This window comes from Hyaena hyaena, unplaced genomic scaffold (assembly GCF_003009895.1).
Source record: "Hyaena hyaena isolate Hyena2069 unplaced genomic scaffold, ASM300989v1 scaffold_27, whole genome shotgun sequence".
In the NCBI taxonomy this organism is placed as follows: Eukaryota; Metazoa; Chordata; class Mammalia; order Carnivora; family Hyaenidae; genus Hyaena; species Hyaena hyaena.
Genome location: NW_024080659.1, coordinates 2,735,036 through 2,750,692, shown reverse-complemented (window position 1 = coordinate 2,750,692; position 15,657 = coordinate 2,735,036). Strand labels below are relative to the sequence as shown.

The window sequence follows — 15,657 nt, the reverse complement described above, 5'->3', positions numbered from 1 at the left end:
GAAGCAGGCTCCAGGCTCTGAGCTGTCAGCAAGGAGCTTGATGCGGGGCTCAAACTCCCAATCAGAGAGATCATGACCTGAGTCGAACTTGGACACTTAACTGAATGAGCCACCCAGGCGCCGCTAGGGTAGAGGAAATCTTAAACAAAACAAAACACAACAAACCCTCCCCTCGCCCCCGAACCAGTAAAAGAAAATACTAACAGATTATATCGTGTAACATTATAAAAATTTCCCCGATAAAGATGCCAAAGCCAAAAGACCCATAATATACTGGAATAAATACGCATCCCTAATAAAATGCTGATTTATAAATGGGTAAGACAGAAACAATCAGCTCAGTGAAAAAATTAAGCAAAAGTGGTAAACAAGCAATTCTCAAAAAGATAAAATGCAAATGGTTAACAAATAAAAAATGCTCGGGGAAAATGCAAAGTTAAAGTACTAATGAGAGAGCATTTTTTGTTTATCTACTGGCAAAAATTAAGATTGGTATTATCTGCAGCCACTAAGGCTCTCATCAAGGATAAAAGGTCACAAGTCTTAGGAAAGTAATCTGGCAAATCTATTAAAATAAAAAACGTGCAAATCCTACAGTAGAGCAATGATACTTTTCCAAATCCATCCTATGAAAATAAAAACAGATCTATCAGGCTATGTGGGTAAGGGCTGCTATTATGCTATTGTTGGGAAAGCAAAAAATCCCAAGAAATAGAACCTTGACGTTCACTGATATGACAACATTCGAATGTTCTAGGGCACATTCATCCTCTGGGACACCAGGCGGCTCTGAAAATGAGTTAAATTCGTATATATTGACCTGGAAGGATGCCCATGGTACAGTGTTAAGTGAAATGTGAAAATGTGGAGTATTGTATAGAATATAATGCCATTTTTATTAAAAAAAAATGAACCTTATATATTTTAATGAGTAGAGGGGGAAGTAAAGAAAAGTAGACACACTGTGAACATTGATTAACTTACACGGTGGTACTAGAGAGGGGGAAAATACATATATAATTTTTTTTTTTGACAAAGAGAAGGCACAAGTGAGTGAGGGGCAGAAAGAGAGAGAGAATTCCAGGAGGGGCAGAAGGAGAGGAGGAGAAAGAGAGAAAGAGAGATAGGATGAGAGAAAGAAGCAGGACTCATGTTTACCTGAAGTGGGGCTCAACCTCATGAACCGTGAGAGCATGACCTGAGCCAAAGTCAGATGCTTAATGACTGAGCCACCCAGGTGCCCCAGGGAAAAGATTATTATTTTTCATTACACATCTCTGTTTTGTTACCCAGATACCTAAATATTCCTAATTAAGAAGAAATCCAATATATCCAACCACCAAGTGATCTATTTATTTTTACATTTCAACAAGACAAATCTAGACTTCAAATTCCACCTACTAGATTTTTTTTTTGAAACACTGCTTTGCTTCGACGGTTTATGCAAAATCAGTACTTCTGCCCCTTGCCCTCTTGTTCTGATAATGAAATCGTTTTTAAAAATTGCATTCATATTTAAAATCAGCCTCCTATCAACAAATCTATACCGAAAGCCCAGCCTGCTTCTAGCTCAGATTCTAGTTACCAGACGTGGCTTTAAAGACCTGAAACTCTGCGTGGTTAGAAAAGGGAGCACAGGATGACACAAAGGCCCTGTAAAAACGTGGCCAGTGATTACAAATCAGGCAACAGCGTCTGCTGAATAATAACGAATTTATTTAGTGCTTCATAAACGCTTGCATATAAAAATATTCAACGGTACCCAGAATAAAGACATATCGAAATACGGGGTGTAAATATAGCTGTGCATCTGAAGTTGAGGTTAAGTTCTTACTGTTCCTGTTGAAAAACACCTGGCAAGTGAATTTCAGAGCATTCCAAGAAAATCTCGGTTTGAGGTAAAGGTCTCCCAGTACATAAATTAGACAAGGCCAGCGAGAGTCTAAACTATTTGTATGGAAAAGGCATTGGACTCTCTTCTTCTATCACTAAGCTACATATTTCCAGGGATTCTGGGCTCTCCAGTTGGGACACGCCCAACAGTTCTCCTGAGTTAGAGAACATTCCTGTTCCTCTCGTCCTTGTACCAGACGGGGACTCTGGTCTGGTCCTGTGGACACACAGCTGAGATCCAGAACCGTCCATGGGGGCCACAGGAGGCCACGCCTGACGGCGCTGCCGAATTAGCGTGGGTCTTCACAAACTTGGTACTTCCAGAGCTTAACATCTCACTCCGGATTCCGGATCACATTCAGTCATATGCTTCTGGATTCAAAGTCTTTCAGTTTCTGAGTTTTTATTCCTGAGGCATCTGTTGTAGTTGTTGATTGGTTTTCAGTCAGATTCCAACGAGCACTGTCACCATGGAAAAGCACTGCTTCAATGACATCGTTTATTATCAGCCAGACGTCTATTTGTGTTGAGTCCCACAGAGATTTGGGAAATCAACCCCAAACTCCACGGTGGCTTGTGTCAGATGAGGCAATGGAGTTGGACCCCTGCCTGAAAGCGCTCGATCAAGACTCGATATAAAGGAAGCGGAACTTGCTGGCTTCCTCAGAATGAGACCTGACACCGATGGCTTCCTATTTTTGCCTTCAGTAGTGTTAATTCCAAGATTATCAGATACCATTCTGAAGAGGAAGCACAGAAATAAACTCCAGAAGGTTGAACACAAGCACGGGCTGCGTTTTCCATTTGCTCTGCCTCTGCTCCCTCGGAACACCCTGGCTGCATGTAAAAAAAATTTAGTTTCACAACATGCTTGTGCTTTGTTTTTTTTTTTGTTTTTTTTTCAGAACAACTTCATCTTAGGCTCCAAATAATAGACTTCTGGATTTTCTGAGAAAAAATAAAGAAAAAAAAAAAAAAGGAGGGAAGGATCACTCATCTTTGATCGTGCACAATGAGTGGATTCCAAGATGCGGAAAAATGGTAGATGTGATCGCAATGAGTCAGTGTGAAACAGTGGGTGTTATCAAGAGACAATCGGGCTCTTTGGAAAGAGGTCATCTCTCCTCTACATTATTCCCCCTTTCACAGAAATGGCTGTAGTCTCCCATCACGGCAAGGGCTGGGCTGTCTTTCTTCCAGCAAATGCTCTGCTAGCTGACAGAGACCACGGAGCTGTGGAAATAGAAACGGAGGAGGGAAGGCTGGTAAAGGGGTTCCTTGAGGCAACACGCTCTCAGGCTACAAACAGGGGAAGGAGCAGCTGACACCGACCCACAGGGAAATGTGGGTAATCTAGAACAGGACCAACATGTTTCAATTCCTGTGCCTCTAACAGTTTTGGAAGTCAAAGGTCTTCAGGCAGAGAGCATGCTGGAGACTTCAAAACACCACCACCAGGCTCCTCTCACTAGACCTTCACCAACAGGCGGCTGTGCTGGGGAAGCAGAGACCGCCAGGAGGCGGTGGTGGTTCGTGCCTTCCTCTACTGCCCTACAGTCAAGGCCAAAAAAAAGAGAAAGGATTTCTGTTATTATTAAGGCATAAAAGTCCTAAAGATCTAGGGAAAGCTCATGTCCACACTTTTCAAAGCAACTCGGTAAAGATGGGGTTGGGGGGCGGGCGCCTGGGCAGCTCAGTCGGTTAAGCGTCCAACTTCGGCTCAGGTCATGATCTCACGGCTCGTGAGTTCGAGCCCTGCATCGGGCTCTGTGCTGACAGCTCCAAGCCTGGAGCCTGCTTCGGATTCTGCCTCCCTCTCCCTCTGCCCCTCCCCCACTCGCTTACACTCTCTCACACACAAAAATAAATAAACATTAAAAAAAAAAAAGGTGGGGGTTAGGGAAGCAGACATTGCTCTTTAGGATTCTAGGCTGCGTATCCAATGCCACAGATGCAAATTCCAGCCATGAAAACACGAGGAGCGGAAGGGCTGTGCTGGGGTCCCAAAGGCCAGTTTGCATATCGAAGGCCACAGATGTGCCACAGGCCCCTGCCTGTCCCAGGTGCTTGGAACCTGCTGAGGAACCCCCACGAGAACTGGCCACCCTTCTGGCGGGGCCAGGGAGGCTGTGTCCAAGTAGCAGCAGCAACAAGAGAACCGGAGAGAATGTTTCAGTGACCCCCGCTCTCTGCTTTTCAGTGATAATAATAATAGCCCCAGGACCCCTCCCCCACCCCCTGAGCGGCTGGGACAGGTCACAGCGGTGGGAACACAAAGGGCGGCACAGGCACGCGACGGACGTTAGGGCAGGAAACACTGTGCACACAGAGTTAGAGCCACTTCCAGAGAGTCTGGCGGTGATAATATGCCACCACGCTGCTCGCGGCAGAGGTGACAACGCAAGAGCCAGTGAGCGGTACAAGCTAGACACGTTCGGAATCTCAGGTTCACGAGACACAGCTGTTTAGTGTTTTTAATGGTCTCTTTTTAAGATGTCGTCCACAGATGCTTCCTGGGGTCATGTGATAAACATATAGTAAAAACCGAGTAAGTCACCCTAAAAACAACGGCCTTTACTGTTTCAGAGTAAGAGAAAAAAACGGATAGGTCTTTCCCTGTTACTGTAGGAGAAGCCTGTGCCACACGCTGCTTGTCAACAATGTCCCTTCATTAGAAAGGCTGTGTGTGGGGGCGCCTGGGTGGCTTAGTCGGTTAAGCGTCCGACTTTCGCTTAGGTCATGATCTCGCGGTTCGTGGGTTCGAGCCCCGCGTCGGGCTCTGTGCTGACTGCTGGCTCAGAGCCTGGAGCCTGTTTCAGTCTGTGACTCCCTCTCTCTCTGACCCTCCCCTGCTCACGCTGTCTCTCTCTCTCTCTCTCCTAGAAATAAATAAAACATTAAAAAAAATTAAAAAAAAAAAAAGGAAGAAAGTCTGTGTGTGGCCCATCAAGTCACTACGTGGGGCTGCGTGTGTGTTCTCTGTATCTGGAGGCCCGGCGCCAGGTCTCGACTTTTCCGGAAAAAGGGCGTGATGTTTTAATTTCAATGAAAGTTTTAATTTTAACGTCCTGCTCTTAATGACTCAAAGCTGGAAGAGGCCAGAGTTGGAAAAGTTATCCATGTATCCTTTCATCTGTTAACTGACAAATGCCCAGCAGAACAAATAACTTCCGCGCCCCTAAGAACTACCCTGGCTTGTACAGCGGCGCCTGGGTGGCTCAGTTTGGCTAAGCATCCGGCTCTTGACTTCGGCTCAGGTCATGATCTCACGGTTCGTGGGGTCGAGGCCTACGTTGGGCTCTGTGATGCCTACTTGGGGTTCCCTCTCTCCCTCTCTCTCTGCCCCTCCCTACTCATGCTGTCTCTGTCTCTCTCACAAGAGATAGATAAACTAAAAAAGAAAAAAAAGAAAAAAAAAAAAAAGACCTACATTGGCTTACAGTTTCTGGAAGAGACTGGGGAGGCCCAGAGCCCAGCTGAAATGTAGAGACGTCACTGTGTCTGGGAGATCCCAAGGACTGCCTTGGGCAGATGGCACTGTTGGTACACGAGCTGCTGACACCCCCCCCCCCCCAATCAGGGAAGGGCCAGCTGAGAACACAAGAGGTCACAAGGGCCTTAAATCACGAGCCACGCTTATCTCCTGCTTTGAGGGGCGGAGGAGCTCAGTCTGGGAAGGAAACCTTGCCAAGTGCGGCAAAGACAAGACTAGAGCTTTGTTCCTATCTATCTTCACATCGGTTTATTCGGACTCCAGAATCAAAATTCCTCGAAAACGTAATAGGACTGGAAATTGCTAATGAGCTAGTTTGTAGAATGATCAAAAACACTGGGTTAAATACTGTTCCGCTCTGTGTCTGCTCCTGAGTTCCTGGTAATAAAGGCTACCTTGTCTCCACACCCAGCCCTTCCTCTGCCCACCTACCAGCCTCATTCTGTCCCTTCCAATGCCCATGTTTGCAAAATGAGAATGCAAATCACTTAATCCCATGGTAGTATGGAGGCGCTTTTCAGACGCTCTTACCTTCTCTCGGCTGTGCTTGGAGGGCCTCATCAGAGAACTTGCTGCAAGTTCTTTGGCTGTGGCTGAGCTGAGAATGACTTTCGAGTTCCCATTAGGTGACTGGCAAAGTCAAATCGAGTTTCAGTCAAGAACCCATAGATGGAAACACGATGTCGCTTCAGGACCTTTGAGGGTGTGAGCTCGTTTCAAGTCTTGCTGGGGGGTGGGTGGGGGGGAAGTTCAGGAAGTGGCTGGGCTGTCAGCGAATACCTTTCAAAGAGTCAACTCCCTGGAAGGGCCAGTCTTCAGAATCCAATTAAGAAGGCAGCAACGGCCACTGTCTGAAGCCTGCCCGACACAGTGACGGGCAAGAAGGACACTGATGCCCGCAGAGTTCAGTGATTTGCCATGTTCTGGGCTGGTGGCGGCTCTACAGTTTTGAAATATTTTGTGACAGGGGATCAAACTGCTAGATCTGGGTGGGAGGTTTGTAAATCACTAGAAAATCAAAAGAGATATACACATAGTGTCTATTTAAAAAAAAAAAAAAGCGACCCTAAGTTTGAAGATGTAGGATATCGTATATGGATCCTAAATCATCAAGATGCATGCGGAGATTCCTTATGGTATCAGAGTTCAAGTTGTACAATCTGGCCTGTGTCTCAGAATCTAGGTAAGAAATGCAGCAGCTCACGCAATAACTTATTTAGGGCTGGTATATAAACCCAGAGCTCGCCTCTTACCATTTGCCTTTAAGATAACGTAAGATAATGTATGTATGAAGCAACGCAAGTTATGATCTGGTTCCTCTTTAAAAGACACATTGTAAAAGCAAGACAAATGGACAAATAAACATAAGCACAGAAGCAGGCCAGAGGACCTCACGATCATGTCAACACTATCAAGTCTAGTCTTCCTGTCTTCCTCCTTAAGGTAACATTCACACACGCTGGCGGCCACAGGGAAGAGGTGTTACTATAAAATCATCACCTTGATTTTCCAGCGTGAATCATGAAACGAGCTACACACAGTGCACCTGAATCCTTCTCTACAGCCTGTTTCCTGTAAAAGTCATCAACAAAGCGGGGAGGGAGACTGGGGCAAGTTTGGGAAGAGAATCAAAACAGAATTCTGAGAAAAAAATCTACTTTTTCCCATGTCGTGAAATTCACGGCAGTACATCAGACCCAAAGGCTCAGAATCTAGCCAGTGACCAAACCCTCTAGATCCCAGAAAACACGTAAGAAAAGCAAACTGTACACATCAGCACTCAGGACCCACTAAATCTGATTTTAAAATGCTACATTTCATATTTCAAAGGCATCTCGAAATTCCAAATAGTTTCCTAATATCCAAGAATCCCAAAGTTAGGGACCTTTACTCCTGACTGGGCAAAGGTTAAAGCCTTTAGTAAAAGCATAGGGGCGCTTGGGTGGCTCAGTCGGTTAAGCGTCCAACTTAAGCTCAGGTCATGATCTCACAGTTCATGGGTTCAAGCCCCACATCGGGCTTTGTGCTGACAACTCGGAGCCTGGAGCCTGCTTCAGATTCTGGGTTTCCCTCTCTCTCTGCCCCTCCCCCGCTCATACTCTGTTTCAAAAATAAACATTAAAAAAAAAGTCTAAAGTACTGTTTGTAAACTTATTTGTAAACAGTTTAAATTTTAAATGATACTTACTTTGAGCTCCTTCCTTTAGGAATACCTTCCTCTGAAACGTCGCTTAAGGAGAGCTTACTGGGGCTTTACACTGTGACTTCCCTCCCTCAGGCACAGAAAAGGGAAGTCAGTTACCAGCCAGCCATGTTGCGTTTGCCATGCTTATCTTTGCTGATAAAGCGGGCTATTTCAGTGGCCCATGGAAGTTACCAAGAGGGATGCATGTCTCCGGGCCATGAGGAATGAGTCCCTTATCTGGTGGCAGTTCCCCTGGAGGGTGACCCAGCTTTTCCCATGGCTTGAGAGCCACCCGTGCCAGGTGTTGCCCTGGCTCGCTAAAGTGAGCCCTGAGATTTAAGGGGCGTCCTAGACATGTTTCTACTCTTTAAATGTAGGAGGACACTCGGCTAGAACGTTCTACGTGAGCCAAGAGGTTTCTCACGGCCTTGGTCCAGAGCCCGGGCGGTGACCGGACCGCAGACGGACCATTCCTAGGCTGTGTGACGGTGACGGTGGCAGGGGAGTGCGCTGACAGAAAAAATAAAGGTTTTGCACAGAGAGACATCCAAGCGCCATGTCTCCAGACGGCGAAGGCTCATGCATGGCGATTACGAGAGAAGCCAAGCTACGCGGGCGCCCACCAGACTCATGAGCGCATGGCTCCGCCGTGACCAACCTGCCGTGGCCCTGCATGTCCCCCAGCTCCTTCTGCAGCCTCGCGTTCTTCTCCTCTTCCTCCAGCAACCTCCGCTTCACGGTGCGCAGCTCCTGCTGCGCCTCGCACTTGATGTCGTTGGCCACCACCACCGCGGTCTGCAGGTCCGCCTGGAACCGCCTCCACTCCTCCGTCTCCTCCTGCAAGGGCGGGGTCCACACCCGCGTCACCTGCCGGCCGGGCCTGGCACGTGGGGCTCCGGGCCCTCCCCCCCGCGTCAGTCACCGAGAAGGACCGGCCAGGTAGCTGCCTCGCTACCGGGGACGACGCTCAGCACAGGCGGGCAGTCACACCCTCGTGTTACCAGAGCGCACCCACCCTGCAGCCTGCTTAACTGTGTCCCCTGCCAACGCTAATCGCTGGTGCCAGGACCCGTGCCGTGGGAAGGAACTCCGGGATGCAGGCTGGGAGAGTCATCGGGATGCTTTCCAAAGGTTTCCAAAGCTAAGGCGGGGACCCTCTCAGTAAAATGACAGAGACGGCTCCGCGTCCCCTGCTGGGGCCACAGCTCACCTTTATTTGCTTAGTCAGCGTCTTTAGCTGCCTTTCCAGGTCTGACTTCTGTTCCTCCAGCTTCATCACGTTGCCTGGAAATGAACAGGTCAGAGTGTTGGAAAAGGCGCAAGACTCTTGAGAGAAAGCAAGCTAGGTAGCAAGGGAGCAGCTCCCGACTTAAGATCCATCCATTCTGCTATAAATTCCATCCTTAGCACCCCGAAAACTGGCAGCTAGAAACCGGAGGATCTTCCGACAGAGAAAACGGGATGGCGTGGGAAACAAGTGGTGTTCCGTTAGGTCAGACCGTAGGGTGACAGGTGGGAAACCCATGCAGTGCTCTGGGAAGATCTAAACAGCCGTCACATTTATGACACTCACTCTCGGCCACCCTGACGGTCGCACACTATTGTCCTGAATGCCCTGTACCGCTGTGAGGCCGAGGGCTTCTGTATGACAGAGGATGTCTGCTATTACTCTGGTGACTTTTAGATCAGTTGCTAGAGTCGCGGTTCTTAATCGTACTCAAGCCTCAGAACCGCCTGGGGAGCCTCTCCACGGCTCACAGGTTCAGAGCCCCAGGCTGTGACCCACAGAAATGGAATGCCCGGTTGGGGGGGCTGGGGGGAGGAGAAAGGATGACGGGATCTGGGGTGGGTTTATTTTAACAGCTCCAAAGGTGACCTGAGCTGAGCACTCTCCCTAATTAAGAACATCCTCTGTCCTTTCCTCTCTGTGTCCGATTCTTCCATGTTGCTACTGGACTCATTTCAATTTAAGTCTGATCACGTCCATTACCCAGTTAAGATTCTTCAACAGTTCTTCATGATTCATTCCAGGGCAGTAGTTGTCTATTAAGGATATGAGTCAGAATTATCAGGGAGGCTTCGAAAAGAATAAACAACACATGGTCAGGCCCCCACCCCGGGCCATTCTAATGAAGCATGTGGAGCCTGAGAACCCATGGTTGGGGTCAATGCTACAGAATAAGAAAACGCTCCTTCTTTTTTATTTTTCTATTTCTCACAAGGATCTTACAGAGGGGAGTGACTGGTCTCAGGCTGGATTTGTGTGTCGCTGGGTCTCCTAGTCCAGAGACATTTTAGGAACAACTTAATATCCTGAACAGAGGTTAAAAAGCTTCTCAAGGGGCGCCGGGGGGGCTCAATCAGTTAAGCGTCCGACTTCAGCTCAGGTCATGATCTTACAGTTTGTGAGTTCGAGCCCCATGTCAGGCTCTGTGCTGACAACTCAGAGCCTGGAGCTGCTTCGGATTCTGTGTCTCCCTCTCTCTGCCCCTCCCCTACTCATGCATTCTCTCTCTCTCTCTCTCTCTCTCTCTCGAAAACAGATAAACATTAAAAAAATTTTTTAGGGGCACCTGGGTGGCTCACTTGGTTGAGTGTCTGACTTCAGCTCGGGTCATGACATCACAGTCTATGGGTTTGAGCCCCGTATGGGGCTCTGTGCTGACAGCTCAGAGTCTGGAGCCTGTTCCAAATTCTCTGTCTTCCTTTCTCTCTGCCTCTCCCTTACTCATACTCTGTCTCTCAAAAATGAATAAATGTTAAAAAAAATTTCTTTTAATTTTTAACAAGCTTCTCAAAAGACACAGAGTCTGTGTTATTTTCACTCTTGGATGTGTTATGATCCAGCCCCAGGGAGTGGCCTGACATCTGCTTGGAACATTAATTATATGCTGGCTTTCTTGGTGGGTCTGTGCTGACTTTTAAGGATTTGGGGACCAGACGATCTAACTCTCAAGGGCAACGTATCTCAAAAACAAAACCAAACCAGACTTCTCTTCCTTGACTTTAGACTCTTCACGCACAGTGCTGTGTTTGGAAATATACACGGACAATGGCGGGGGGGGGGGGGGGGGGGGGGGGGGGGGGGGGCGTGGTCCATCATATTCTCAAGCATGACTACCAAGAACGGTCTGAACGGTGTGGACACTGAATGCTAATGCTCTGTAGCTGTGCTGCACAGCATGTCCAATGAAGGATGGAACTCGGGAGCTAACCAGTTACAGCAAAGACTATACAGTCAACCCGCATCATTGTGGCAGTTACATAAAATTGCCGTGCACCCAGAATTAGCAAGTACTAAACTATGGGTCCTACGGGGAATATGGGGTTAGGTTCCCACGAGCCTCAACAAACACAGGTTTGTTTGCCCATGTCCTTGTTAAAAATAAATAAATAAAAAAAATAAATAAAGCCCATCCCATCAATGCTGGAAACCTGCTCACCCACAGAACTCTTTTCCTGTATAACACAAAGAGGTATTTTTAAAATTCTTCTGGGGCACCTGGGTGACTCAGGCGGTTGAGCTACCGACTCTTGATTTCAGCTCAGGTCATGGAATCACAATTTGTGGGTTCAAACCCCACATCAGGTTCTGTGCTGACAGTTTGGAGCCTACTTGGGATACTCTCTCTCTCTCTCTCTCTGTTCCCCTCAACCCCACTCGTGCTCTCGCTCTTTCTCTCAAAATAAATAAACTTAAAACAAAATTCTTCTGCACCTCCGGAACCTGCCTCACCTGTAAGTTTTTAACTGTTCTCATGCTGTGTGGCATTTTGAGCCTTAAGAGGCAGCCAGCACTAGCCAAGAAGGGTTTTAACTCTCTTGGCCCTGACAAACACGATTGTAAATTTCTTTGGCTTTCAGTTTCACAACAATGCAGCTCATTACTTTTTTTTTTTTTTTTTTAATAAATCTGCAGATCTAGCTGCTTTTTCGTCATTTCCAGGGCTTCATCACACATCACAGATTTTACTTCAGCATAGTCCGTTCCTGTCTCATATACAGGTTGGTGAATTTCCTCTCCTCTTCTCTGAAAGTTCTCGTTAGCATGGAACTCACAGCCACCAGCACTAAAACTGGTGCTTGAACAAAGCGTGTCTAACACATATTATTTTCTCCGTAAGGCACATCACAGCCTTCTTGCTGCAGGGACCCTGGAGGGCATTTCGGGACTACACTTCGGGGCCGCTCTCAAGAGTGAAATCACCAACAAAAAGCACAAAAANTCACAGCCTTCTTGCTGCAGGGACCCTGGAGGGCATTTCGGGACTACACTTCGGGGCCGCTCTCAAGAGTGAAAAAAAAAAAAAAAAAAAAAAAAAAAAAAAAGGCACTGAAAAACCACAAAAGAGGTTTCCTGGTGGTAGAAGAGCTGAGACAAGAAGGTGGCCGGGTCACCTTGTTCAAGCTGAGCTGAAAATGCTCTTTGGGAGACTAACATTTCTCACCACTCATGTCTTTTCATCTTACGCATGTCTCTGAATGACAGAGAAGAGCGCCTTGTACATTGAGTCTGGGGTTAGAGACTTTGGCAAGCAGATAAATTCCTATATACAGACTCCACGAATAATGAGAATGGACTGTATGGACTGCGTCGGGGAACTTTGCAGGCAAGCAGCTGTGGCTGGCAACGTTGTTAGCAATGGCCAGTGTCACAAAAAGCTCTGTGCATTAGTTCTCTTGTCCCAAAAGCAAAATACACTAGAGGGCGCCGGGGTGGCAGAGTCGGTTCAGCATCCTACTTCGGCTCAGGGCATGGTCTTGCGGTCCGTGAGTTCGAGCCCCGCATTGGGCTCTATGCTGACTGACAGCTCAGAGCCTGGAGCTTCCTTTAGATTCTGTGTCTCCCTCTGTCTCTGTCCCTCTCCTGCTCACACTGTCTCTCTCAAAAATAAACATTTAAAAAATTTAAAAAAAAACACTAGATGTGATCATTTTGATAAAGCTTATTTGGACAAGGCAGGCGATGTTTAACTAACCCCTTTTAAAGTCTTTCCCTATTCAGAGCAAACAATGAGTGCATAAAGAAGCCATATATTGGAGAGCCTCTTCAGTAACAAAGTGGCCAACATCTACAAGTTACCTGATATCCTGACTTCAATGGGACACATGCTAGAACTGTTTTCCCCCCCGAGCCTAACTGCACACACTGTTCAAACCCATGTGCCCATCTGTCACGCACCTTCCCATCCATCAGACCCGAAAGACAATGCTGTGTCAGTGCCTGATGAGTGCGGTCAGCGGTGCGGCCCCCACACAGTATCCCTAGCACTCCAGAACGGGTCTGCTCTGGTTTACAATCACCCCACGCTGTTGACTCAACGTTCGACGACTGTTTCTTTTTTTCCAGTTAAAAGGGTGAAAGACTCTGTCTTTCTTGGCTGCCATTCTTCCTAAGGGACCACAGACAACACGCGAGGAAGTCTTTTCAAAACATAATTCTCAGGGGCCCTCCCCGGCACTCACATCCTGCCTGCTCCTGGTCTGCCCGTGACCAGGGCGTGATCTCACTCACTTTCTAGCTCACTGATGAGCTGGTTGTTATGGAGCTTGACGGCCCGATGCTGTTCCACCTGATCTTCCAGTTCAAATATGGTTTCCTTCATGTCTTTAATCTCCGCATCGCTCTCGGACGCTTTCTCTTGCAGTTTCAGGCTGGTTCTGCTCAGCTGCTCTGCCTGACAATCACATATCTCCTTCAAGTAAGAATACTCCTTTTCCACCTAGAACGAAAGGAGGGTTTCGCGGTCAGCGTAATGGGAAAAAGATCCCTGCACGTCAGCCTCAGGCTCATCCACGCACAGCAAGGGGAGCTCTGGGCATGTGCTGCCCCTGACATCGCTTCTCTATTCTTGGCCTCAGAAACAGCCAAGGCTATAAATGTAGAGAAATAAGATGTCTGCAAAAGGCCAAATGGCGGTGGGGCGGGGGGGGGAGGCTGTGTCCCTTCCTACAGGCATAAGGAAAGCTGCAGTACCCAAGGGCCCTTCTGTCCTGCAGCTGGTGGAACAGCGCTTCCCTGGGAGGCCCTGGTACTGCACCAGAAGAGCCAGCCTCCCACATCGGCTGTGGAACAGCGTCCTCTGCTGGTGAGCTGGGAACAATGCCCCCGGGACCGGGCAGATTGCCCTGCCAACTCCAAACCCCAGAAAGTACCTGCGGTCATGGTGTTTCTTTGGGGAAATACATTAATGTGATGGAGAACACCCGCAGCAGGCACAGAACACGAACGTGCATGTGCACCAGGCGCAGAAAAGAGGCACGGGGCAGGCACTCATTTTACCTTTGCAGTGCTTCATCATTAAACATTTCGAATGCACAAAAAAGCCCCCAATATGACAAGATAACCATGTGCCCAAACAGACTTAATGATGACTGAACTTTGCCACGTTTGCTAAATATTTTTGCTTTAGCAAGATTTAGTGAAGCCCCAGCCCTCTCTGCCACCCCAGAGAGTAAATCGCATTATCCTAAAATTGGAGTGCGCTCGTTCCGAATGGTTTTTCCGTCTTACTATATACGAATGTGCCCATAATACATAGTAGTATGTACATAGTTCTGCCTTAAAATTTTTATACAAGTCCTATGATACTAGATTATGGTTTTGTAGCATACAGTGTTATACTTTATTGTGTATTATGGCAATATGCCTTTGTCCTGTATAATACCTTACCTGTTACACTGCTGCAAAACTTCTTAACCATGGTTTTGAGATGCATCCACACTGATATCTACAATGCAGTCATTACTTTCAATGTTTCACAGTATGTCTACAGTCTATCTATATAGTCTGTCTCTGGTCCTTTAAATAATGTTGCAAAATAGTTATACATTTACCAAGTAATACAAGCTTGGTACCTAATAGATCTCTTCCTAGATTTGGGAACATATAACATCTCCATATATGGTAACATTTTTTTAACCATTGCATTTAATGGGTTAAACCTTCTGGCCATAGGGGCACCTGGGTGGCTCAGTCTGTTAGGCATCCGGCTCTTGATTTTGGCTCAGGTCATTATCTCACAGTTCGTGAGCTCGAGCCCCGTGCCAGGCTCTGTGCTTACAGCGCTGAGCCTGTTGGGATTCTCTCCCTTCCCTCTTTCTCTCTGCCCTTCCCAGCTCATGTTCTTTCTCTCTCAAAATAAATCCATTAAAAAACAAACAAACAAAAAATCCTACCTCCTGGGTATAAGTTCTAGGCAGGCAGAGACCCTATCTGCTCTCTTCACCGTCATATCCCAGGTGCCTGCACAGCATGAGAACACACTGGAGGCACCTAGTGGAAACCTGATGAATGAACAGCCACTGGACAGCAATATTGCACCTGTTTTTCAATTGGGACGTTGTGATAAGGAATAAATTAAAAAAGAAGGAGGGAATAAGGAGGGAACCAGCATGAGAAAGAACCAGAGTACACTGCCCACCTCAAGGGTCAGCTCTGTTCTGTGAAATCTGTTTCAGGTATAAAGGTATGTGGCTGGATGCTGCAACAGAAAATCCATCACTGTAGCCGCTGTGCACATCGAGACGGCCGGCCTGGAGCCAGACTGCCAGAGCCCAAGTCTCAATTCTGCCCAAGTACATCCTGGGTTCTTTTTTTAAAAAATATATATTTATTGTTTAATGTTTATTCATTTTTGAGAGAGAGAGTGAGCAGGGGAGGTGCAGACACGGAGGGAGACACAGAATCCAAAGCAGGCTCCAGGCTCCAAGCTGTCAGCACAGAGCCTGACACGGGGCTCAAACTCACAAACCTTGAGATCACGACCCGAGCTGATGTCAGATGCCTAACTGACTGAGCCACCCAGGCGCCCCAGTCTCCTTTATTTTTTAATGAGAGAGAGAGAGAGATAGTATGAGCAAGAGAGAGGCAGAGAAGGAGATAATGCCAAGCAAGCTCTGCACTGTTGCGCAGAGCCCAACACGGGGCTCGATAGCACGAACCGTGAGATCATGTCCTGAGCCGAAGTCAAGAGTCGGATGCTTAACCGACTGAGCCACCCGGGCGCCTCCTCCAAGGTCTCCTTTTTGTAAAAGAAACCATTTTCAAGCTTTCCAAGGACGACCTCTCATCTTCAAAAATCAA

The 15,657-nt window shown here is 47.4% G+C and overlaps 1 protein-coding gene across 5 annotated transcripts in view; it reads right to left on the bottom strand.

Annotated features, from left to right (window-relative positions):
- Positions 1-15,657, bottom strand: part of SPECC1 (sperm antigen with calponin homology and coiled-coil domains 1) — a 287,606-nt gene that overhangs the window by 78,395 nt on the left and 193,554 nt on the right. For 2 of the 5 annotated variants that reach the window (XM_039227283.1, XM_039227284.1), the window contains 3 exons: positions 13,087-13,294; positions 8,782-8,855; positions 8,230-8,408 (listed from right to left, as the gene is read on the bottom strand). In XM_039227283.1, the coding sequence (XP_039083214.1) occupies positions 8,230-8,408; positions 8,782-8,855; positions 13,087-13,294 (461 nt within the window). The other 3 variants (XM_039227286.1, XM_039227287.1, XM_039227285.1) reach the window with 3 other exon arrangements.